Source organism: Periplaneta americana, chromosome 16 (assembly GCF_040183065.1).
Source record: "Periplaneta americana isolate PAMFEO1 chromosome 16, P.americana_PAMFEO1_priV1, whole genome shotgun sequence".
Taxonomy (NCBI): Eukaryota; Metazoa; Arthropoda; class Insecta; order Blattodea; family Blattidae; genus Periplaneta; species Periplaneta americana.
Genome location: NC_091132.1, coordinates 156,355,324 through 156,381,364, shown reverse-complemented (window position 1 = coordinate 156,381,364; position 26,041 = coordinate 156,355,324). Strand labels below are relative to the sequence as shown.

The following is a 26,041-nucleotide window of genomic DNA, read 5'->3' as shown; positions in this document are numbered from 1 at the left end:
ATTAAAGCAATAACCAGAGGACACAATACATCTACATACGCCGATCACATAACCAATGCTAACCATACATACAATAACATAAATGCGGACATGGAAATCCTACACATACAACCCAAGAACCAAAAACTCAACACACTAGAACAATATGAAATATACAAACACACTAAACCACACCCCTGATAAACTCCAGAACACGGATTGCACCAGAACCTTCTTTAGTTACAAGCCGAAGCATGGGTAGGTTTGGCAACGCAGAGTGGAGGCGAGTGGAGGCGAAAAAAAGGCATGACGTTTGACGTTTTAGTGCTTTGATTTCGTTGTCACATGTACATTTTCGACATTAATTGTTATAAAACTAAGTGCATATGATCAAGATTCAGCGTATTGATGTACGTAATTTATTACGGAATCCGAAATGATATTTTATTTGAATTTGAGAATACCGCCTAAGTACTTGCATACAGCCACTTATAACTTCAAAAAAAATAAAATCATATGTGTTTTCAATTGATGGTACTAGGGAAAATAAATAAATACTTAAGAAATGTTACTTCTATCAAAAATAAATAAAATAACGACGTACTTTCGCAATACCCTATTCAAATCAATTAACCATTATGTGGCTATTACATTGACAATGTTTTGTCGCTTTATGTTGTTTCACCTCTGACGTGAAAGGTCTAGAATATCATATAGGCCTACATTTTAATTCCATGTGATCTGTCGTGCTTTTCAATAAATATTTCCGATGCCCAGGAAGCCAGTTTTAGTTTGAACCTCGCTAGTCATCATAACAATACTGTTATCCTGAATTTTTCTTATACATTTTTAAAAATATAATTTTAAATAGTCCAAGTATAAAGATCTATGAAAAAATTAAGAAAAATACCTCCAACATACGTAACAATACACATCATTATCTATTAAGTATGTGCCAATTAGCCTAAACATAGTAAACTTTAAGTCCTGTAAATATGAAGTGAAAAGAAACGTGTTTATAACTAATTTATTACAAAAGGAATAATATTAATAAATAAACCTTGAAAACCAACAAAGTGAGTGTATGCATCTACAGATTATAGATAGTTCTGACGGATAGTAGGCATTCTGAATCTTCAAAACTGCAACTTATTTTATGGGATCACAAAACAGCTGTTTACAATGAACTTGAAAATCAACGGCGTAACTTTATTGATATAGCAGGCGAGACCCAACAATTTGGGTAGAATTCTGATACATCACAAACCACAAGTAAGACTATAAAAATGTGGTTAATACAATATTTAATATTTACTTTGTCATCACTAACCATAAACATTTCCGAAGACTGCAACCATTTTTTTTTTCATTTATTGTCTTCATTTTATCGCCAACACGCACTTAGTTTATAATACATCAACAATGAACGTTTGGTACGACCACGAACATAATTCCATCGACACACACTTATATTGTAACATAAATTTACATTGAAAATAGGCATTAGCACAAACACGTGTACTGTATGGTCGGCCTCCGGGTGACAGTTAATTACAGTGTTGCCGACGTATGGCTCCGGCTTGTAACTTCCCTCTTACTTCAAAATTCCAACCTTGTGGACACAAAATAAATTATTGGCACTGAAAAAGTGCCTTTTCGTAAATATAATGATGCGTATTCGACAAACGCAGACAAATATGCCCTTTTTAGTATTTTAAGACATAATTTGGTAGGTGCAATTCGTGTTCTAAAATTGTCCCCTTTCAACAATCAAACACACCCACATAACAGGCAGAGAAGTTCGAGATGACGCCGTGATATAGTAGGCTCTGAGGATGGTGCGTGAAGCACTGAAACAGCTGTAAGCCGCACAAATCTTAGATAATTAACACGAGTAAGTCCACTAGTTAATCAATTAATTATATTCAAGTGTTAAAAGTAGTGTACGCAAGATTCAAAATGGAGTTTCAAGAAGTTCCATACGAATAAATATAGAAAATAAGTTTTTTTTTTTTTTTTTTTTTTTTTTTCAATTTTTCCTAGCAATATTAAACAAAAAAATTAAATTTAGGATTTCTTTGTTCATAGCTTTTAATTTATATTGTTTAATGATGCCATTATGTCAAAATTACCACCTTTAACTTAATAAATAATATTAATAATAATAATAATTAATAATACTAATTATTATTATTATTATTATTATTATTATTATTATTATTATTATTATTAAAATTAAATGGTATATACTAATTTCAGTATTTAGATGGTTTCATGAGCACGAAAGACATATTAATTGCTACTTTGGCCTGTAGTTTTACACAATGTTTACTTTAACCCACATTACCCATATTTGACTTACACCACTTCTGTTCTGAACAGCTCAATTATGAAATTGCTTTAGTTACGATATTCTCAATGTTCTGCATATAGCAACGTAATCAAATATATAAGCTTACTAGACATTAACCTGCCGCTACAAGACAGCAATGTGGAGAATCTGTAGCTTATCATAGGTGTATTCAGACACTCGTAACTCTTAAGTAAAAATTGTTTTTTTAAAGAGTAAATCGACCTCTAAATGATTATATTCGTTACCGTACCATTTCTTTTCCTGGACTCTCTTCTGAATTACGTCAAAAGATTTTAGAAAATAATACTGTGAACTTTCTTATAAGAACAGCCAGAAACTGTCAATTACGTCCCCCAATGCACTATGCTCTGCTAACTGCAAACCTAAACTTACAGTCAGAAAAATTTCCTTCCTTAGTAGTAGCATTCACTCCTGATTTACAGTCGAATGCAAAACACTATTTCGCCATAATAATAGTAAAATTAAAGAGACATTTTATTAAAAAAAGTTTTTCTTTTGCCTAAACGTCCATTTGCAATGTTAATTAGAAGAGAGAGAGAGAGATGCGATTCATGGGTGGGAATACTTTGGCAGTAATACGTCACCTTTTTTTGCGGCATTTGTATATAGCCGTGGACGAATTGAATTGTAAGAGAGGGAAAGGGAGAAAAAACTTGCAAATGCAAGGGAGTTTGGGGCTGAGGAAAACTGAATATGTAAACTCAGTCTGATCGCCACTTGTCTCAGTGTGGTTTCACTGCTCCACTGAAAAAATGTTGAAGGGGAAACAGCCGAAAATAGAAGTAACGCAATAGCTGCCACATAACAGAGGGGTGGGGGAGTCGTTAGAGAAGCTGACTTAAGGATCACAAGAAGAAACGCCGGAAGATGTAAGTCTGAACATTGAAAAGGTACATTGTCCCTTCACAGTGATTGGAGTCCAGTAAACTCGCTCATATGACAAGTGTGATGTTCGAAGGCTGAGCCAAGACCGCCAGAAGAAACACCTGGATTTGTAAGTCTGAACTGTAAAAGTCCCCTGTGCGAATAAAGTCGAGGAACTCGCTAAAGTAGCAGGGTAATGTGCGAAGCTAAGCCAGAGGAAAATTGTTTGCAAAATCAACGGAATATTCATAGGTAAAGGAATGTAGGTTCGTGGCCCATTTCTTATACGGCTCATCCCGATATTTGTTTTAGAGGTTTAGGAAAACCTTAGGCAGGATGAATTTGTATATTGTACAAGTATTATGTATCCAGTTTACAATGTTGATATTACGAGTCATAAGTAATCCATAAACCAATGTGTCACGGTCTTCTATGTGGATTGCTATCAAGGTATCTTAATTATACTTTGTAAGAAATATAGTAATATAAGTTTACCATATCAGGTCTTATTATACTATGCTAATTTTGTCGTTCATCAGTGCTTAAAATTGACAGCTGAAAACAGGAACCGAATGAAACGACGTCCAGAAACTTTCCTGCATGGCTTACTTTCCATTGTGCTATACATCGACTTGTCCTAGAGGTATGTATTTAATTCTTTGCATATTACTGTAAAAAAAGGGGGTACAAGTACATATTTACATTTAAAACGTGTAATTCATTATTCCATAAGGTGCAGATTTTTTATTACACTTATTCTCATTGTAGTACACTCTAACCAGTTTGATATTTCGTATAAATTTCAATTATTCCGTAAGGTTCAGTTTATTTATTACATGTACCATATTCTCTTTGAGTGACACGCTTACCAGTTTGAAATTACGGTGAAATGTCTATTGTATGCAGTTTTTATTATTATTACTATTATTTTCAATTTTATTTTTAAGAACAAATATTATTCATGTTTGGTTCTTATATTCTAAAAATTATGCTTATGAGCCATATCAATTATTACGGACCACGCCGATGTTAAGTTGTACCTCAAATTTGACATAGAACCGCACAGTGATTCCGTTCGAACCAGCAGATCGCATGTGAAACTTTGTGATAAACTATGTCGTCAATCGTACGGCTTGTTTTGTAAAACAGTTACTGTAACTTTTCCATAGACTCTCATGCTCATCTACACTTTCCTTTGTATTTGTGTTAATTAGTGCTGTATATGTTCGCGCTCGCATACATGGAAATACTCACTCTACGCAGATGTAGAATGATTTCTTACCAGTCCAGTAAGTCTATCCGAATCGCTTACTTTCTGCAGGTTAAGTTATTTAGTTTCCTTTTTCAGCCGTAATGGATGACGTAATGAAGATGGAACCTGACTCCGACCCACTTGCTATAGAAACAAGTGATAACGCATATACAGAAGAGGGGAAGCCTTTATCTGAGGTATATTGAAAGCAGTTACTTTTTTTTTTTTAAATACATCATTTATAACTGGGGAACATATACCATTGTAACAAAATATTTTTGTTGAACGTGTTGAAACATAATAAATGAAGTTGAAACTTGTGAATGTGATATTGCCAACCGTAAATATGTAATTTTATTTCACATTAAAACACATATTTTCACAAACAAGTTATGTGAATATGTATCTTCAAGATCTCTATTACAAATATATAAATATTTGGGGCTTTTGTAATTGCATCGATTTTTAGAACAACTCTGAGGCATTTATATAATTTTGTGCGAGATCGTGCGTATTTGCTTGCTTTCTGCACAAAACCAATACGCGGTAAGTGTGAAATACCACATTCAGTATTCCCAACCTAACACACATAACAATTTCCCTCTTCTTACCGCTTAAGCGCCACATTCATTTTACTGCTTTAGGCTTTTAACATATTATTTTTAGAGATGTTTAACATAGTAATAATTATAAATTGGAAACTTACCACTGCAATTTCACCTAAATTGCACTGTTGATTATTGTTTTTAAATATTTGCAAAAATTAAGTAAACTCTACTACTCCACGAAAGTTATTGCATTTCTGATGCAAGTAACATTAAGGAAGCCGTGAAAAAATCAACAAGATTCCAGATGCCGATGTTATTACTGCAATATGTTATATAAATAATAATGTTAAAATATTAAAATGAAAAATAAATCATTACATAACCTTACCGTTTGTTTTAAGTTCGCATTTATAGACTGGGGGAAAAAAAAGACAGACGTATATCACGGCCTGCTGGAGTATAGTAAACACAGAAAACATTTTGTAGCAACAATGTTGAAGATATATATTTTGGTATTCCAAAGTTGCCGTCATTAAACAGACACCAAGATGGAGATTTCATTGCAACTAAGTAGAAATTCCTCTTTCAGGTATGTAATAAACGATCTTCGCACAAAATAATGTACGATACACGAGCGATATGTTTGTTTTCATGTTCTCGGAAATTAAAACAGCTCAACTACGTTTCGCTTTTTCAATCTTTTCCTCGAACATGAAAACATCAACATACCGCTCTTGTAACGCATATTACTATAGTATAACATTATTTTGTATTCTGGATCATTGTGGTCGTCTGTAGACGTCGGCCTGATGTCTCAATATTGTGGAATAAGTTAATATGCTCTATTGTGTATAGGTGTTCTATTTTTCTTGTTGTCTGTCTAAAATGTATGGTATTACGTAACAATATGTATTGAACTTGCCTGAAGTTCATATAACTGCTAAACAGCATATCAGTGTTATTAAAGCGTCCATTAACATGAACAAGAACGATCGGTCTTGCAACATATAATTTTTTAGAAGTGTTTATTTTTGCTGAAGCTTCATTCGGCTTCATTTGAAATACTCAACCAATAAGAGCTCAGGTATAAACAAAGTGTACCGGGCCAGGTCGATGGCATTTAAGTGTGCTTAAATGCGACAGCCTCATGTCAGTAGATTTACTGGCATATAAAAGAACTCCTGCGGGACAAAATTCCAGCACATCCAGCGACGCTGATATAACCTCTGCAGTTGCCAGCGTCGTTAAATAAAATATAATATTATTAAACAAAGTGTTATTTTGTCAACTGTGTTGTAAATCAGTATGTCAAGATCAGTGCTCTCAGGTAAGCCATTATCTGTGTGGAAACAAGAACTTTCAAATCCGAAACCTCCCAAACTTCGCAAGTCTGTCAACCTCCTGGATAAGCCAGTATTTGCTGTTTCAATTTCTTGGTTTATCCAAATGCTTTCCTGCACAAATTTGTAGTTTAGGAAGTATAACAGTGTTTGATCTACAACTGTAGCATTCACTGCCTCATTAATTTTTCTTGAACTCAAGCTTTTAATCATGGTTCATTATTGTTTTTATCGTTTGTTAATGATATCGTGAATTGTGTACAACATTCTAAAATTTTATTATTTGCTGATGATATTAATTCGATAAAGAAATTAAATCTATATCTGATTTTAAGGTACGTAAAAAAATATTACAAACTTACATATTTTGGGTGTTAATACTAATTGCTATTTAATATTAAAAAGTGTACACTTATGACATTTTCAAAATTCAAAAGCACAAATATTCATATAAAATAGAGCCAAAGTTTTACCTGCAGAAACATAAAGATTTAGATATATTATTTAGCATAAATTATAGATTTCATAGTCATATTATTAATGTTATAATTTTGTACTACAAAAGTTTAGGTTTAGATATGAGAAATTCTTGTAAATTCAAAGTCAAAACTATAATAATATTGAATAATTCCATTGTTCGAGCTAAATTCGAGTATGCTGCGGTTATCTGGAATCCATTTACTAACAAATATATTCTATTACTAGAAAAAAATTCAAAATAAATTTCTAAACTGATTATATTATAAATTTTACAATAATTATCCTACTTATGAGAGTTATGCTACAATGCTTCAACATTTCTAATTTAGGCCTACCAGTTTGCAAATTAGACGAAATTCTTAATCTTTAAACTTTCTTTATGAAAATATTGACAATAAATTGTACAGTGTTGCTTTATTTTATTATATAACATTATATGCACGCAAGCATAATGCAAAATTTCGAAATTTATTTTTCATACCAAAGGCAAATACTGAATCGCACAAAAATTCCACAGATTTCCAAATATTACGATGATACAATAAGTTATATCCTCATTCGAATGTTGATATTTTCAATATGAATTTTTCAACATAGAGTATAATTTGTCATATTTCCCATTTTGTTAATTTGAAGCTTACTCTCACACTTTATTTTCATTTTTTTTCTCTCTGTTCTATTTTGTTTTGGTTTTTAATAAAAGAATGTTTTCTTTTCCTTGTTTATGTTTTATAAATTACTTTGTCAGTCTTGAACATTGTAATTGGGCTTTGCCTGTTATGTTCAATAACAAATAAATAAGTTCAAGCTCCTTCTGTTTCATTGGCGATGACAAACTACCGCCATCTTGAAGGCTGTAACACTGTTCCTGAATGATGCAGTCTGATCTGTAGCGGTACCTACTCTGTGTTTCTTTGAGTTGTTTTACACAAGCATGAGTGCTTGAATCCTAATGGGGCCTCTTAGATCTACTACTGGGCCTTGCTACTGCTTTTTGATTTGTATAGTCTTTTTGGAGGGTTTTTAACCCTTCATCAGGCGCATTCTGTTTTGTGACATGGTTAAATGTTGTAAGTTAATGTGATGTAAAAATGTATTAGGTTGAATTTGAAATCTTGCCTTCAGTTTAACACAACATTACTGATAACCACATCTTTTGAATTACATAACACAGTTAAATACAATGATTCATTGAAATGGATTCGTAATATTTAACACAATCAACACACTTGAACAACTTCTCGTCCACACATAGTAGTCACACCATAATTCAATTAAATGACTTTGATATGATTGGTTGTAATTTAGTCTTATTATGTTTTCTAAACATGTGCATATTTAATAAATCTAGACATTTAAATAGTAGTCCATAACGATTTTTTTAAGTACCTAACACATTCAAATACAATTTTTGCATTCTTTTTTAATTGTTGTGAAAATGGTAATGCAAGTATTATACACATTTGATTAACAATATTCATGTACATTTATTTTAGTGTAATATGGAATAGTTACTTAACTTAATTCCGATTAAATGTGCATATTTGAAATTTTGATTTTCATTGGCACACTTAAGTATTTCACCGTTTTTTTTATGTTTTTAACATTGACATCAACAATTTATACTTTGGTATAATGTAAAAATCTTCACTACAATTTTGATTCAATGTATTTTTCCACAAGATGTCTCCAATTATCAATGCCTGAAGATGCCATATTGAATGGCGAAAACATTAACAATTTTAAATATATCATATAAATTTATAGTTGCATAATATTCATTAAAATAAGTCATATTATTCAAAACCATTCTTTTTGAATTAACACATCTCTATGTTTGCGTTACAATTTTTGTAAATAATACACGTGCATTCATTAACATGAGTATTAATAGTAGTGTGAGCAGACTTTATAAATAGCCACGGATCTTTCGTGTAGGTCTACAGCATTATATCATGTATTGCTCATTAAATTTTTTTCTTTATTTTGCAGGAAGGAAATTTATTAGACTTCCACTTCACTGAAATAAAAACAGAATATATAGACCACACATATGATGTGAAATCAGAGATGACATTTGAGGAAGCTGCAGTGTCAGTAGACTTTACCATCGTGAAGAATGAAGCTGAGGTGAGTGCAGTTTATGAAGTGTGTTGGTCGCTAGTTCTCTCCCTGTTATTTACTGACTACAGGCAGGTGACCAGGGGATACAATTATGGTAGCTATCATCCTTTAACTTTCTTCATCCTGTAGTCAGTCATAAATCTTAACTTTCTTCATCCTGTAGTCAGTCATAAATCTTAACTTTCTTCATCCTGTAGTCAGTCATGAATCTTTTCTACTTCATTTTTGTGGTAGACCCTGTAGTCTTCAGTGTTCCGTAAGCCATAATAATTTTGATGTTTGCATCGCCACTGATAAAATTTTTAACCCTTCCAGTTTTAATTTAATTTGCCTTAATCCACAAATACCTGATAGATCCTCACATTTTTCATTGCATTTATCCATTACCGACTTTACCCTATACATTGGATCAGTTGCTGACATTTATCTGGGTCTCACCTGTGGGCATCTCGAAATATGGGCAGCAAGGAAACAGACCTATAAATAATGTTTTCCTCCTTTAGTTAGTGGACCATTAAATTTAGTGGATTTTCGGTTTGCAGAAGAGGTATTAACGGGCCACTAGTTATTGGAGCGTTAACCAAGAAAGTTTGGATTTCACTAGTGACGCAGTAGACGTGAATGAATAAAAAGTGAACATCGGTTGCTAGACTGATGTGAGGCATTGCTTTTATTGTTGTCAAAATTTGCAATAAATATAAACTAATACGAACCAGAAAGAAATCACGAACAGATGTTTCAGCGAGGAAGATAAATATGCCAGTTTTTTAAATTAGAAATAGCGCATGAGTGCATTAATTTTATAGAAAATAGAAAGACGTCTACAGAGCAGATAAATTCTTCCTCAGACCAAATAGGGCCTGTAATAAAGAAAAAAATAATAACTTCGCGATTCGAAGACTGAATGAATAAAGAATAAGTATATAATTAATTAATCAAATTATCGTATATCGATAGCTACAAAGATGGTAATTAAGTTTAACTATGTTAGTATTATGTAGATTAACTACATTATAATTGTGTTCACAAAAATAGACGGTGTACTGATAGGCCTATTTTGTTCTCATATAGAAGATCATGCAAAGTAGAAACATATAAGAAGTTTGTCTATTCTGAGAAAATAATTTCCAAGCTTTTTTTTATTTACCTGCAAATGTACACATACAAGGTATCACTTCTTAGCCATTGATATGCAATATTATTTTATCATCTTGTATATATAAGCGTATTACACAAAATATCGCATGCCTGAATGTCACACATATAATATTATGATGAATCAAAAATATTAAATTACTCGCCAATACACAAAATGTACGCAAGGTGGCTGTCTAACAGAGGAATAAATATTATTATAGGAGGGAAATCAGATCTGTACGTTAGTGAATCCTTTAACTGGTCAACAACACTAAAAATATTTCTTGGAACGCGTCTTTCGAACTTATTGGTCCATTAGCGGCTAATGAAGGAACAAATGCTTTCTTACAACCAACCATCAATGTCACACTTTCAATTAACTCAGTGTCTGTGCAAAATTTACTTACTACACGATATTTCTTAGAAATTGCAATAATTTCTTGTTTGCAATTCTTTTGTATTTATTTATTCATGTCATTGTTTTCCCAAGAACACTTATATTGTATGATTTGAGGCTTTCTCGGCGTTGGTTCGCTAATATGTTTTCGCGGGATATCAGCCGAGTTAAGATTTAGGAATGCTCCAAGCTTTCGACTGCTATCTCTACAGCCATTTTCAGGGAAGTGATGTCCGAACGAAAAAAATCGAAAAAAAAATCGAAAAAAATCGAAGGAGAATTGGGAGGAAAATTTAAAAGGTACGCAAAACGCGTCCTTGCAAGGGGTTGGGGGCTGTACAAAACTAAATATGTGAGCTCCAAGCCTGTTGGCCACTAGTCTCACTCCGGGTTACGCTGCTCCCCTGAAGGAGCTCTAGAAAATTTTGAAGGGGAAGCCGAAATTGGACGTAACCTCTTAGGTACCACATACGCAAGGGGGGCTGAGACTGATCAATTGATCACGGAACGGGGCGAGGAGGAGTTGGCTGGTGTGTGCCGTTAGGATGGCAAGACGCCGTCATCTGTTGTTCGATGACAAAGCAGGTGAAGGCCGTCGGAAGAAGCGCCGTGAAATCTAAGCTGCAATTTGAGAGGTCCCTGTCCTTTCAATTTGCGACTTATTGAGTGACCTCGTATGTTTAATAGACTATTAATATTATCTGAACTAGGGCATACATAATTTATAAGAAAGGTGGAATATATATGGGGAAGGGCATATAGGTCCGTGGCCCATTTCTTATAGGGCTCATCCCGACATTTGTCTTACGCCTGAGGAAAACCACGGATTACCTTAGGCAGGATGAGTTGTCTCATATAAGAGACTAGCCAATTTGGCTATTATGTTGGAGGTCATGAGCCTTGTTGATTTGTCTCAATTTCGAGACCAGCCATTTGGCTATATGATGGCTCAATTGCAAAGAGGGGGGAGAGATGTGATTGTTAATTAGGGAGATTCATGGGGATATGAGTGCAGGTCCGTGGCCCATTTCTTTTAGGGCTCATCCCGACATTTGTCTTAGCGCCTTAGGAAAACCACGGAAAAACCTTAGGCAGTATGAGTTGTCTCAATATCAGAGACTAGCCAGTTGGCTCTTAGGTTGAATGACTCTATGAATCGATGGATATATACTAGCCAATTGGCTCTATTAGATTTCCATCGATCAACAAAAGTAGATAATGTTATGGAGGGATTTTGTTTAGCCCAGTTAAGACAAGGTCATTTTACAGCGGTTGCACTATCCAAGGAGTCTCATGGAGTTGAGTCGTGGCTACCAAAACCTGGGAGTAACACCAGCCTCCCTGTCCTCCTGTCTCAATAGTATAGCTAATGGACCTGTCTGGTGTCTACGCCGTAACCTAGGATCATACTGGCCGAGGCCAGATATGAGCGGGTTGGGGTTAGCACGAGCTTCCGCATACAGGTTCCTAGCCAGTCGAGCAATGAACTCGTCTATGGTTGGCAACTCTAGTTCATCATGGAACTTTCTTCTCGAGGCGACTCGGGGGAGATGGGTAATGAGTCGAATCACCTGGTTTTGGACAACTTGGAGTTTACGGAGATGGGACACTGCCGCAAACCCCCATGCGGGTGCGGCATAGGTAATGACAGAGCGAATGAGGGCCTTATACATGGTAAGTCCTACCCTCAGGTTGTCAGGAGTTAAGGCCGCCAGAATGGGATAGTGTCTAACTATCAGCCCGTTGGCCTTACGAAGAAGGGATTGGATGTGATCTCGGAAGTTGAGATGAGAGTCCATAATGATCCCTAAATATTTAATTTGGTTCATCCACGGCATTTCTCGTCCGAAAAGTGTGGGTGGTGGTGGTATGTCTTCGAGCCTCGCTCTTAGTGAAAAGAGTATGGCCTGACATTTCTCTACATTGACCTTGATTCTCCAGTCGTGGAACCACGGCTGGAGGTGATCTAAGATCGACTGTAATCTACGGGACGCTAATCTATAGGTTTTGCCCATCGCCAAGAGGGCAGTGTCGTCTGCATAGATATACAGATGACTACTTCTGCCGTGGATATAGCGAAACGGGAGGTCATTAATGAATATATTGAAAAGTATGGGCCCGATAATGGAACCCTGTGGGACTCCTGCGTGAATTTCACGGGGGGTGGAGAAACTAGTGCCTACACGGGTTTTGAATGTACGGCCTCGGAGGTAGTTAGAAATGAGGCGTATCATTCCATCTGGGACTCCCATGCCCAGTAACTTAACGAGGAGTCCCTCATGCCAAACCTTGTCGAATGCTCGCTCGATGTCCAGGTAAGCTGCAGCTACTACACGCTTCGTGCTCATAGCCCAGGTAATGTCCTCCGTCATGCGGAGTGCCTGGAGTGTAGTGGAACGACCAGGGTGAAAACCGAATTGCTCGTTCCTGATTTGGGGCAATACTACTTCAGTGAGGCGTCTATGTATGACCCGCTCCGCCAGTTTGCTGAGACAACTGAGGAGACTAATAGGCCTATAGTTGCTTGGATTCGTCTTATCCTTTCCGGGCTTTGGAAAGAGAACTACGTGAGCTTCTTTCCAGGGAATGGGATAGTGACCGGAAGCCAAGATGTTATTATCTCTGCTATGCGCTTCATAGCTGACCTTGGGAGATGCTGCAATATAATTCCTTGGATACCGTCGGCTCCTGCGGCCTTATGAGGGCCGAGGCGACGAATGAACAGAAAGTCGAAAGGTAATATAGATGTTAGGCTGTCTCAGGTGAAACGGGATTGGTTGGCGGATCGGCCAATCCAGGGCCGGGAATTGTCACCTCTCGTAAGCTCCGCCCCTCCCGGGATTCCTGTGTGAAGTTTGGCGGGCGGCGAGCCCTGTTCCGCCGGTTGGAATCGGTTGCCGTCCTCGGTCCGTGATCTTCATGACCTTGATTGTAAGAGGGCCTAAGTTGGTACAAGGCCGGTGTCCATGCCTGACTGAGCTGAGTCCACTGTCTCTGTTAAAGTTGTTTTTCTGCAGCTTGATCTCTATGGTCTCCTTGACCACACCAAGGTCATTAACAAATCAAGCCACTACTGGGATCGTACAATCAAGGAGGCCGTAGATATCAAGTTGGAGAAAAACAACTTTAACAGAGACAGTGGACTCCAGCTCAGTCAGGCATGGACACCGGCCTTGGACCAACTTAGGCCCTCTTACAATCCAGGTCATGAAGATCACGGACCGAGGACGGCAACCGATTTCAACCGGCGGAACAGGGCTCGCCACCCGCCAAACTTCACACAGGAATCCCGGGAGGGGCGGAGCTTACGAGAGGTGACAATTCCCGGCCCCGGATTGGCCGATCCGCCAACCAATCCCGTTTTACCTGAGACAGCCTATCATCTATATAACCTTTCGACTTTCTGTTCGGACATCACTTCCCTGAAGATGGCTGCAGAGATAGCAGTCGAAAGCTTGGAGCATTCCAAAATCTTAACTCGGCTGATATCTCTCGAAAACATATTAGCGAACCAACGCCGAGAAAGCCTCAAATCATACATCTATATTACCTTTCCACTTTCTGTTCGGACATCACTTCCCTGTATATCTATGCAGACGACACTGCCCTCTTGGCGATGGGCAAAACCTATAGATTAGCGTCCCGTAGATTACAGTCGATCTTAGATCACCTCCAGCCGTGGTTCCACGACTGGAGAATCAAGGTCAATGTAGAGAAATGTCAGGCCATACTCTTTTCACTAAGAGCGAGGCTCGAAGACATACCACCACCACCCACACTTTTCGGACGAGAAATGCCGTGGATGAACCAAATTAAATATTTAGGGATCATTATGGACTCTCATCTCAACTTCCGAGATCACATCCAATCCCTTCTTCGTAAGGCCAACGGGCTGATAGTTAGACACTATCCCATTCTGGCGGCCTTAACTCCTGACAACCTGAGGGTAGGACTTACCATGTATAAGGCCCTCATTCGCTCTGTCATTACCTATGCCGCACCCGCATGGGGGTTTGCGGCAGTGTCCCATCTCCGTAAACTCCAAGTTGTCCAAAACCAGGTGATTCGACTCATTACCCATCTCCCCCGAGTCGCCTCGAGAAGAAAGTTCCATGATGAACTAGAGTTGCCAACCATAGACGAGTTCATTGCTCGACTGGCTAGGAACCTGTATGCGGAAGCTCGTGCTAACCCCAACCCGCTCATATCTGGCCTCGGCCAGTATGATCCTAGGTTACGGCGTAGACACCAGACAGGTCCATTAGCTATACTATTGAGACAGGAGGACAGGGAGGCTGGCGCTACTCCCAGGTTTTGGTAGCTACGACTCAACTCCATGAGACTCCTTGGATAGTGCAACCGCTGTAAAATGACCTTGTCTTAACTGGGCTAAACAAAATCCCTCCATAACATTATCTACTTTTGTTGATCGATGGAAATCTAATAGAGCCAATTGGCTAGTATATATCCATCGATTCATAGAGTCATTCAACCTAAGAGCCAACTGGCTAGTCTCTGATATTGAGACAACTCATCCTGCCTAAGGTTTTTCCGTAGTTTTCCTAAGGCGCTAAGACAAATGTCGGGATGAGCCCTAAAAGAAATGGGCCACGGACCTGCACTCATATCCCCATGAATCCCCCTAATTAACAATCACATCTCTCCCCCCTCTTCGCAATTGAGCCATCATATAGCCAAATGGCTGGTCTCGAAACTGAGACAAATCAACAAGGCTCATGACCTCCAACATAATAGCCAAATTGGCTAGTCTCTTATATGAGACAACTCATCCTGCCTAAGGTGTTCCGTGGTTTTCCTCAGGCGTAAGACAAATGTCGGGATGAGCCCTATAAGAAATGGGCCACGGACCTATATGCCCTTCCCCATATATATTCCACCTTTCTTATAAATTATGTATGCCCTATTTCAGATAATATTAATAGTATATTAAACATACGAGGTCACTCAATAAGTCGCAAATTGAAAGGACAGGGACCTCTCAAATTGCAGTTTAGATTTCACGGCGCTTCTTCCGACGGCCTTCACCTGCTTTGTCATCGAACAACAGATGACGGCGTCTTGCCATCCTAACGGCACACACCAGCCAACTCCTCCTCGCCCCGTTCCGTGATCAATTGATCAGTCTCAGCCCCCCTCGCGTATGTGGTACCTAAGAGGTTACGTCCAATTTCGGCTTCCCCTTCAAAATTTTCTAGAGCTCCTTCAGGGGAGCAGCGTAACCCGGAGTGAGACTAGTGGCCAACAGGCTTGGAGCTCACATATTTAGTTTTGTACAGCCCCCAACCCCTTGCAAGGACGCGTTTTGCGTACCTTTTAAATTTTCCTCCCAATTCTTCTTCGATTTTTCGATTTTTTCTGTTCGGACATCACTTCCCTGAAGATGCCTGCAGAGATAGCAGTCGAAAGCTTGGAGCATTCCAAAATCTTAACTCGGCTGATATCCCGCGAAAATATATTAGCGAACACTTATATCGTTTATTGCATTGGGTACGATTTTTATTTAAATTTATGGAAAACTACCATAAACTACCATGCATTAGTAGTTCATCTATTATTGTCCTATGTGTCTGTTTTGCAAAATCTTGATGTGCAGGAAAATTCATGTGAATTGGATGAAGTGAGTGACGAGGTCAAACCGGAAGTAACAGGAGAAGAGAATGAAGTCTTGACTGAAAGGTGAGTGAAATACATGAGTCCTTACTTTGTCGTTGGTTTCACTCTTTATTTATATCACGACAAAAATAAATATATTTTTTAGTTTTAATATGATTATTATTCAGATGAAAGTATACTTTGCTAGCGCGAGTAGCATAATGATAATACGTCCTATAACTATCACCAATAAATGTTTTACCACTGCTATACCATTACAACTAATGATGCTGAAGTTGCTGCCATTCAAGGAAATACCACAGCATAGACCTGCCTACACCTTATCACATTTAATGCAGGCAAATTAATTGAATTCTTTCATTTTCCAATTGTGTGCGCGCAGGAAATATGGTTTCCATTAATTTCTTAAGTTTGTCCTCTAATTTCTAATAGAAATATGTTGATAACATCTATGTTATCCTACTGCTTTCAGTCATCCTTGTCTCGTATAGATTTAAGACAGTTCCTGTGTTTAAACAAGGAAATTAATAAATGTGGGAGATTTTGAATGTAAAAGTGTACAAATTTCAAAATTATTATATTATTATTATTATTATTATTATTATTATTATTATTATTGTTAATTATGCTGCTACTACGACCATTACTACCATAATCTATACTAATAATAAATCTGTAGCCAAAATTTTTTTGGTAATTTTCGATTTTCCAAAAATAATTGGTGTTAACATGGATAAATAACCATCCTGAAACCCAAAAACGCTTTTTTGAAATTTTTGTTTGTATGTCTGTCTATCTGGATGTTTGTTACCTTTTCACGCAATAATGGCTGAATGGATTTCGATTAAAATTGGAATATAAAATAAGTTCGTTGTAACTTAGATGTTAGGCTATATGACATTCAAAATACGTTATTTAAAAGGGGGTTATAAGGGGGCCTGAATTAAATAAATCGAAATATCTCCTTATTATTGATTTTTGTGAAAAATGTTACATAACAAAAGTTTCTTTAAAAATGATTTCCGATAAGTTTTATTCTTTGCAAAAGTTTGATAGGACTGATATCTAATGAGATAAATGAGTTTTAAAATTAAAATAATGCCATCCAATGCGCTGGAATTGAATAAAAACAAACTTCTTGTATAAGGGGCCTTGGACAACAACAATCGAAAGCTATTAAACAAAGCCTACAGAGAATGTTTCTGTGTTTGTGTGAAGTAATATCGGAAGCTAAATTAACAGATTTGTATATTTAATTATTATTTCACAATTGGAAAGTGTGGTTTCTCTAGATGGAGATAATGCTATAATGTTATTACAGTAACTTCTGAATGAATCGAGGACAGGTAAGATTAAAATAGCTTCTTATGCACAAAAAACTTTATAGGCAATTCTGTACATTCGTTTCCTGTATTTCTTAAAATAATGTTTATGTACACATTCATTTTTATCTCAGAGAATTATCGAACAACGAGAGTGTATTGATTTAGTATGCAGTAGTAGTACGTTAGCTTGGCAATCTATTATTTTATAATTCAAATTTTAACTATCATCAAATGAATCGTATTAAAATACATAAAATATATATGCAAGAAATGCAATGCAACAAAATTGAGTAATGAGGCAAGGTTGGCATTATTATTATTATTATTATTATTATTATTATTATTATTATTATTATTATTATTATTATTATTATTTTGCTGAAAATACTACAGATATTACTACTACCAGTATCTCTATTAATAGTACATTTATTATTATTATTATTATTATTATTATTATTATTATTATTATTATTATTATTGTCATAATTATTTAATTTGTACCATAGTTGTTACTTTTATTGTATTAATTGTGTCACTCTCTTAGACTTTATTGGCCAGTGGATGTTGTCATCACATCGATATTAATAAGGAAATGAATTATTATTATCATTATTATTATTATCATTATTATTATTACTGTCATTATTGCTCTTATGATTATTTTAATTACTATTTTTACTTAATTTTAATAACTTAATCTATACATAAGTAACTGAAGGTGAAAGTCCTTTACCAATTTTTCGTATATTACTTTGCTTATCACGTATGTATTTCCTAATAGGAAATTTTGACATTCTTTTCAATAATGACAGTTATAATTGTTAGTGTTGCAGTTAGCCATAATAGTGGACTTGCAAGTGTCTGCGAAAATATTCCTGAAGAGGACGAGGGCAAGTATTACGATTGCGACATTTGCGGAATGTCTTTTCTTGACTTTGCAAGACTCGAAGGCCATTACCTCGAACACAAATGTCACAAGCAGTTCAATTGCGATGTGTCTGGAAAATGTTTTTCTCAATCGGAGGATTTCGAAAGGCATTCACGCGTTCACTCTAGCGAGAAAGCATTCAGTTGTGACGTTTGTGGAAAGTGCTTTACAAGATCCAACTATCTCAAGAGGCATTCTCTCGTGCACACAAACGAGAAGCCATTCATTTGTGATGTGTGTGGAAAGAGTTTTTCCCGCTTGGAAAATCTCCAGAGGCATTCACGCATGCACACGGGCGCGAAACCTTTCAGTTGTGACGTGTGTGGGAAGTGCTTTTCAACCTCCAACTGTCTCAAGAGTCATTCACGCGTGCACACAAACGAGAGGCCATTCAGTTGTGATGTGTGTCGAAAGAGTTTTTCGCAATCGGCACATCTCGAGATGCATTCACGCGTGCACACAGGCGTAAAACCATTCAGTTGTGATGTCTGTGGTAAGTGTTTTGCAAGCTCTTCAAATCTTAAAACACATTCAGTGTTGCACACTGGCGAGAAGCCATTCAGTTGTGACGTTTGTGGGAAATGTTTTTCGCTCTCTAAATACCGCGATATGCATTCACGCGTACACTCAGTCGTGAAACCATTCACTTGTGACATCTGTGGAAAGTCTTTTTCGCGCTTTATTCGTTTAAAAATACATTCAAGTGTACACACAGGTGAGAAGCCGTACAGTTGTGACGTATGTGGAAAGAGTTATTCGCAATTGACACATTTCGAGAGGCATTCACTTGTACACACAGGCGCGAAACCATTCTGTTGTGACGTATGTGGAAAGACTTTTTTGGATTTGGCAAATCTCGACAGGCATTTACGCGTGCACAAAGTCGCCAAGCCATTCTGTTGTGATATATGTGGGAAGTATTTTTCAAGTTCTTCAATACTTAAAACACATTTAATGATGCACACTGGCTTGAAGCCATTCAGTTGTGAGATTTGTGGAGAGAGTTTTTCGTTATCGAAATACCTCGATAAGCATTCACGCGTACACTAATATTGTACTTGTAATTCCCTGGTAAGTGTGAAGTGTAGGCCTGATGGCCTTATCTCTACGAAATTAAATTAATAATTATACAGCATACTGTACTGTTCATAAGCCAAAAGCCATATGTTGGATTTTGTATGGAAGGTTTTTTTGTGCTATGAGGTATCTAAGGCCGTGTCCCAAAGCTCCGTTTTCAGATGAAGTGAACTAGATTATTGACTAAATAGCCGGATGTGACGGCAGAAGTTGTGATCCAAAGCTACATAGTGCATAGCAATCAAGTCCGTAGTAGCTAGTAAACGAAAATGCTTGCTTGATTGTTAGCTTGTTCACTAAACCAACATGGATACCTCATCAGCAAGTGGGTTTATGAAATTTTAAAATGCTTTGGAAGTGAAATAATGTAAATATAATGTAGAATAACACGTTAACTTTGAACACTGACATTGTTAGTACCTTCTGTACAACATTTTAAACATTATTGTAATATATGAAGCCCTGTCTTTTCCACATAAGTCGTAATGAAACTGCATTATGACACTGCCTTCTTAATTCAGTGTTGCACCGTGATGTCATGGTTTTTAAAAAAATAGACAATGAAGAAGGTAGTGATAGGGTAAAGCGTGATTTTTCACTCACCGGTGAAGTAGTGATAGCTCTTTTTCAATCACGGTGATTTAAAGTAGTGATCCAGTGATTAGAAGCGATTTTCAACTGCCTGTGATAACGACGAGCTTTCTTGGATCAGCTGATCACTAGAGCAGTGATCTAGTGAGTGGCGGCGATTCGGCGATTGGAAATAGGAGTGATTTGTCACTACGAAATGCCAGTACTCCGACTGTTTTTAATGAAATTGTTGGCGAATATGAGTATGATCGTGAAATGCATTTGTGTCAAATTCAAAATAATGAAGGGATAAGATATAGATACATTCAGTGGAGAGAAAAGACTTTTCCCGCTGGGTTGGCCCTGAATGTATAAATTAAGTTGTGTTAGCTGAGGTGAAACTAGCGCTGAGGTGATTTTGGAAGCGAAAATCATTGAATTTATGAGGGATTTTTTTTTTGTGGAGATGCAGTTAATCGTATATGCAAGGCATAATAAAAGCTTAAACTAACCTAACCTATCATAGATTCGTATATGCAAGGTGCACAAGCGGAGTACAAAGAGGAACTACCTCAGCACTAGTTTAGCGTAAGTGGTGTAGAAAAAAAAATGCTACAGTGAAATCAGACATATTAGTTGAAAATATTTAACTTAAATTAGATATGTAATTTTCATTTGGTAGCATTAAAATAAACTGGTAAGAGTAGTTCAACAAAGTAGGCTTACTTTCTTATATTAACCATGACGAACCTAGCCTAAGTCCTTTTTATTTTCCCCGCATTCCACAGTATTGTTATACTACTACAGTAAACTGCAGATAATATTAGTAATTCTCCAGAAAAGCTACACTCAATAAGGCTCAAATTTCTTTGGCTTCACTGGCTTCTGTGAGATGTATATTGTGCTGTACACGTGGTTTAGTTAGCTGCCATAAATACAACAGCTATCGTGTAGACCTATGTAGCAATGCATTCAAAATTGCTAATATAGCAAAAATTATTCCTAGATTTCCAAAAGCTTCCTTTTTACCTCTTTCATGGCAAATAATATGTGAAATTATACCGAATCCTGGAAGAATTAAAATATAAACTTCTGGATGACCAAAAAATCAGAATAAGTGTTGATACTTACCTGTATATTCTAATGCACTGTTGTAGCCCTCCCTCGCACTGCTTACCAATATAACACTCGACAGGTCCAAGACGCAGTACTAGGAAACTATTTCTCTAGTAATTGTCCTGGACCGCTCGCAGGTTATGTTGGCAGATAGTAAAGAGAGTGTAGTTCTTCTGGAGAACATACCGTAAATTAACTTGAAATCGATAATAATTACTACGCTTAAATCACTATAACAACATTTATTCATTTATTTAAAAAAATACTTATATAAATAATTTCCACAGATAGGAATTCATGCAATTACATATCTGTATGTAAATGTCGTAAGTGAAATTTATTGAGTAGTCATTTCAAGAATTTTTGTTTTGGACGAGCGAATTTTATTTCATTATATTGACATATTCGAACAATGTTTTGCATACCATAATATCATAAGATAAGCATTTTAAAATTTGTTTTCCATATTATTTGTATATAAACGTTAAAAAAATATCTAATGTACCTGTGGTACAGTTAATCTGGAGAATTATGAATAAATTACTACAGTAACATTTATTTACAAAATTAACTTAGTGAAATTACTACAATAATATTTCTTTTCACAAAATTAACTTTGTAAGTCAACAATTACCAAAGATTGGAAGTTAATGCAATTGCATAGGCTATATTAGTCATAAATGTAAGTGAAATTTGAGTGGACATTTCAGGAATTTGTTTTGGATGAGGGAGTTATATTTCAGAATATTGGCACATTTTAACATTAGTTTGCTTATATTAAGATAGGCTAATGACAGCATACAATTAGCATATTTTAATATGTTTTGCATAGTATTAATGCATACTAACTAACGACAATCCAATAGAATAACGGTCATGTGATATACAAATTAGCGCCCTTTATTTCACGAAATCAAAACTGTCGCCAATGGCTAAATATTGGTTCTTTTGAATTCGCGGCCTTCGCGGGTATTGAAATTTCCCGCTAATGACGTCATTCAAGGTGAATGGAAGTCTATTTTGTTGGCCACTAGATGCCACCCTAGATCAATGAACTAGGGTGCCAATAAAGCGTAAGCAACGCAGTAAAGTTGTGAGGGATTTTGCCAAGCAGTTCAAAACTTGTTGAACAGATGGCAGAAGACTGCAATGGAAGAGATTCAGCTATATCACAGTCTGTTGCTATATTTTGAGAACAAGGAGAGAGTTTAATCACTGTATGTACCGTAAGCAACAGTATGTACAGTATACGTGACAGTAGTTTAATGTTGCAGTGAAATCACAGTTCGATCACTGTTTCACTGGTTAATGAACAGCTCACTCACTGGAGTGAAAGTAATTTATTAATCACCGGTGAGAAATCGCTGCTAGTGATTTTTTTTCCATCTCTAGAAGAAGGCCATGTTTGAAGCATACATGTCAAAAGCTCCCTAGTGTGCAGTTTACAATCCATCTAGTTGCTAGTGACCAGTGTGTAGTACGGACTTCAGCTTTAAAACACGGCCTAAAATGGTGTTTACGCTAACTTCCTGGCGAGAAATGATTGAATTGTCAAGTTTTGGCTTAACTTTGTTGAATAGGGGAAGTGTAAAATGTGATGTTTGTGGGAAGATGTATATGCCTACACAGACGAGTAGTCTAGAAACCCAGAAATACATTCCCATAAGGAAAAAACCGTACAAGTGGAATAGCTGGGAAAAACTTGCTTACTATAGTCATTTTAAAATGTAGGTGCGCTTACACAAGCGACAAACATTTCAAGAGCCATATCTGTTAAGACGTGCGAGTAATACATTAGCTTGGAAACGCTTGCTCGCGTACAAGCACTCCAGAATCCATTCCATTTGAAGGGTATGGCTGTTTTTTTTTTTGTACTGACAGGTCTGATCTGTTACAATTCCGGAAATTCACTGTGAGTGGTAATAGCGATTATATCAGAGAATTTTTGCGCGTTCAGTAATATTTACATAAGATTTAAAATAATTATTTAAATTATTTTAAATCTTAACTTATGAACACTATTGTATTTCGACCTTCTAAGTATTCAATATTTACGTAAGATAAGGGATTTTTTCTTGGAAAACTGCAGTGATTGCATTGCAGCCTTAATGTCAAACACTTACGGGCAATAACCTTTTGATTGGCACGAAAATCTTTAGATGCCAGTTTTGTTGTCCTTCAAGTTAATCTCCTGATCTGCAGTGGTTTCCACTCCGCAGCTGTCACATTTACGTATATACGTCACATCCGCTATGAATCACGTGACGGTCAGGTAAGGCGCTTTCTCGCAACTCCTAGTTTGGAACTAATGAGAATTGAAACCAGTGACAAACATTTCACGCAAACAAGATCATAGGTTTAAAAGTTACACCTCAGCGCTATTGTGGAAAGAATTCTCTGGATTCAGGTTACTTACAATGACATGCACGCATATATACTGTGGAAATGTACGGTAGTCCATTTGAGATGATATTATTATTATTATTATTATTATTATTATTATTATTATTATTATTATTATTATTATTATTATATAAATTTAAAAAAATATATCTTCTGCTACAATTACTGATTATAGTGATCTAGAGTGCCCTCAATCCGAATTTGTATTCAAATTTTCATTATCATGTTAGGTTTTTCTGTAGTTTTCTAAATAGAAATTAAAAAAAATGTGAAAATGGACATATTTCAATATTAAAAAAATAAATTTAATACGACAATCTAAGTTCTATTATTGCATTCACATACTTAGTGTTGCAGATTTCAGGCCTCTATTCTGTTCTTCTTTGTCACGCCAGGATTTTGTGTAAAGTTTGGAAATAAGGACGAAAAACATCAAAATTTACGCAAGAATACCAAAAAAAAAGTCAAATTACGTACTGTGTATTATTTTTAAAGCATATTTTAACACCGTAATATAACATTGGAGACTATAAAATTAATTAATAAGCACTATATTATTTACTATAAATTGTTATCAATTCCTTACAGCCATTCAGACGTTCGAAATGTGGCTCGAAACGCACGGTTTTGATGTCCTTCGTGGTATCCCTCTTTTATGCATCAGCAATAATGCGCTAATATTGCTTTGTTCCATTTGCCCTCGTACCATATTTTTCTGTCTTTCAAATCGTGATGAAAGTAGAATGCTTTAGGCGTGTAATCAATACATCTCTGCGGTTGATTCCCGGATTCCTTACTTACTTTTTTAATTCTGCTCTTTGGTGCTGCATTTCAACAGGAAATAATATTATTATTGCATTACTGAAGAGGCTTTCTGTTCACAATATAAACAGGCATTTAAGGCTTATACTACCAATTTCTAGAAGTTCCTTTAGAATAAATATAGAAATGAAGTGATTTTTTTTTCAGATGTCTGTAGTAATAATAAAGAAAAAAGTGAAATTTAGCTTTCCTTTGTTCATAACTTAATTTATATATTTTTTTATAACATTTTAGTGATTCCATGATATCTTTATTACCAGCTTTAACGTAGTAATATAATAATAATAATAATAATAATAATAATAATAATAATAATAATAATAATAATAATAATAATAATGAATATGATGGTAATGATAATACAGACGTGGACAAATTATTAACAAAATTGACGATTTTTATGATATTTTGTTTACAAAATTTGACTTTTCAATTTAGACTACAGTTGACAATTTTGGATATTTCCATCATTACAGTAGAGAGAAATATGCAAAAATGTCAACTGTAGTTTAAATTGAAGAGTCAAGTTTTGTAAAAATATATAATAAAAATCTTCAATTTTGCTAATAATTTGTAAATTAGCAAAAATGTCAACTGCATTGAAGAGTCAAATTTTGTAAAAATATAAAACAAAAATCTTCAGTTTTGCTAATAATTTGGAAATATCCAAAATGTCAGCTGTAGTCCAAATTGAAGAATCGAATTTTGTAAAAATATACAATAAAAATCTTCAGTTTTGCTAATAATTTGTAAATATGCAAAAATATCAAATGTAGTCCAAATTGAGGAGTTAAATTTTGAAAAATCTGCAACACTAATCTTCAATTTTGCTAATAATTTGGAAATGCACAAAAATGTCAACTGTAGTCTAAATTGAAGAATCATATTTTGTAAAAATATATAATAAAAATGTTCAATTTTGCTAATAATTTGTCCACGTCTGTAATATTTTGACATTTTCATGAGTTTAAAAAAAAAAATATGTATATCTAGTAAATTGGACGTGATGAAACTACATATGGGCTTTGTAACTATCCAGAGTGGGAACTAAAATCTATAAACAGATTCTCTGTGGCAAAATAGTTGCACACTGGCGTTATTATTATTGTACTCAAACCAGGTTAATCTGCACAATGGAAGTTGGCGAAAAAGAAAATGCACCGAAAAATATTGATCCAGGAATATTCGGCCAAAGAGTTTACACCCAACGATTTTCATTATCATCCTCGCTCACGGGAAATTCACCCATTGCAATGAAGTTTTGTTCATTTCATAGTAAATACATTTTTAGCAATTCGTTTCCGTGGTAAATTTTGTATTCAGAAATGTTTTAAGGAATATGAATATTTGAAGTTCTTTCTTAACAATTCAAAATTTCTTTCCGTTGCTGTACTTTTATTACAGCATTCTTAAGTTTAGATGACTATTTTGAAGGTTTACATTTTCAATGGATATCCATGGAGAAATTATTCCAAGTATGTTACTGATTCATAAAGTTTATAGGTACAACCTTTACTCCAGAAATGCCAATCGAACCAAGGGATATGGGTTTGCAGAAGGAAACTCCATGGCGGAAAATGGGCGACCACAGGAGCACCAAATGGATCCTATGTACTCGTAGAAGTGCAGTATGTAAAGTAGATAAAGATGCCCATCTTGCTCCACATG

At 35.7% G+C, this 26,041-nt stretch overlaps 1 protein-coding gene across 6 annotated transcripts in view; it reads left to right on the top strand.

Moving 5' to 3' along the window:
- The first annotated feature begins 1,202 nt into the window (after positions 1 to 1,202).
- LOC138691517 (zinc finger protein 235-like) overlaps positions 1,203 to 26,041 on the top strand; it is a 52,775-nt gene continuing 27,936 nt past the window's right edge. Inside the window, exons 1-6 of one of the 6 annotated variants that reach the window (XM_069813519.1) lie at positions 1,203 to 1,873; positions 3,757 to 3,860; positions 4,566 to 4,666; positions 8,830 to 8,967; positions 16,110 to 16,192; positions 18,283 to 20,767. In XM_069813519.1, the coding sequence (XP_069669620.1) occupies positions 3,818 to 3,860; positions 4,566 to 4,666; positions 8,830 to 8,967; positions 16,110 to 16,192; positions 18,283 to 19,435 (1,518 nt within the window). In that variant the 5' untranslated portion in view covers positions 1,203 to 1,873; positions 3,757 to 3,817 and the 3' untranslated portion in view covers positions 19,436 to 20,767. The other 5 variants (XM_069813520.1, XM_069813518.1, XM_069813525.1 and 2 more) reach the window with 5 other exon arrangements.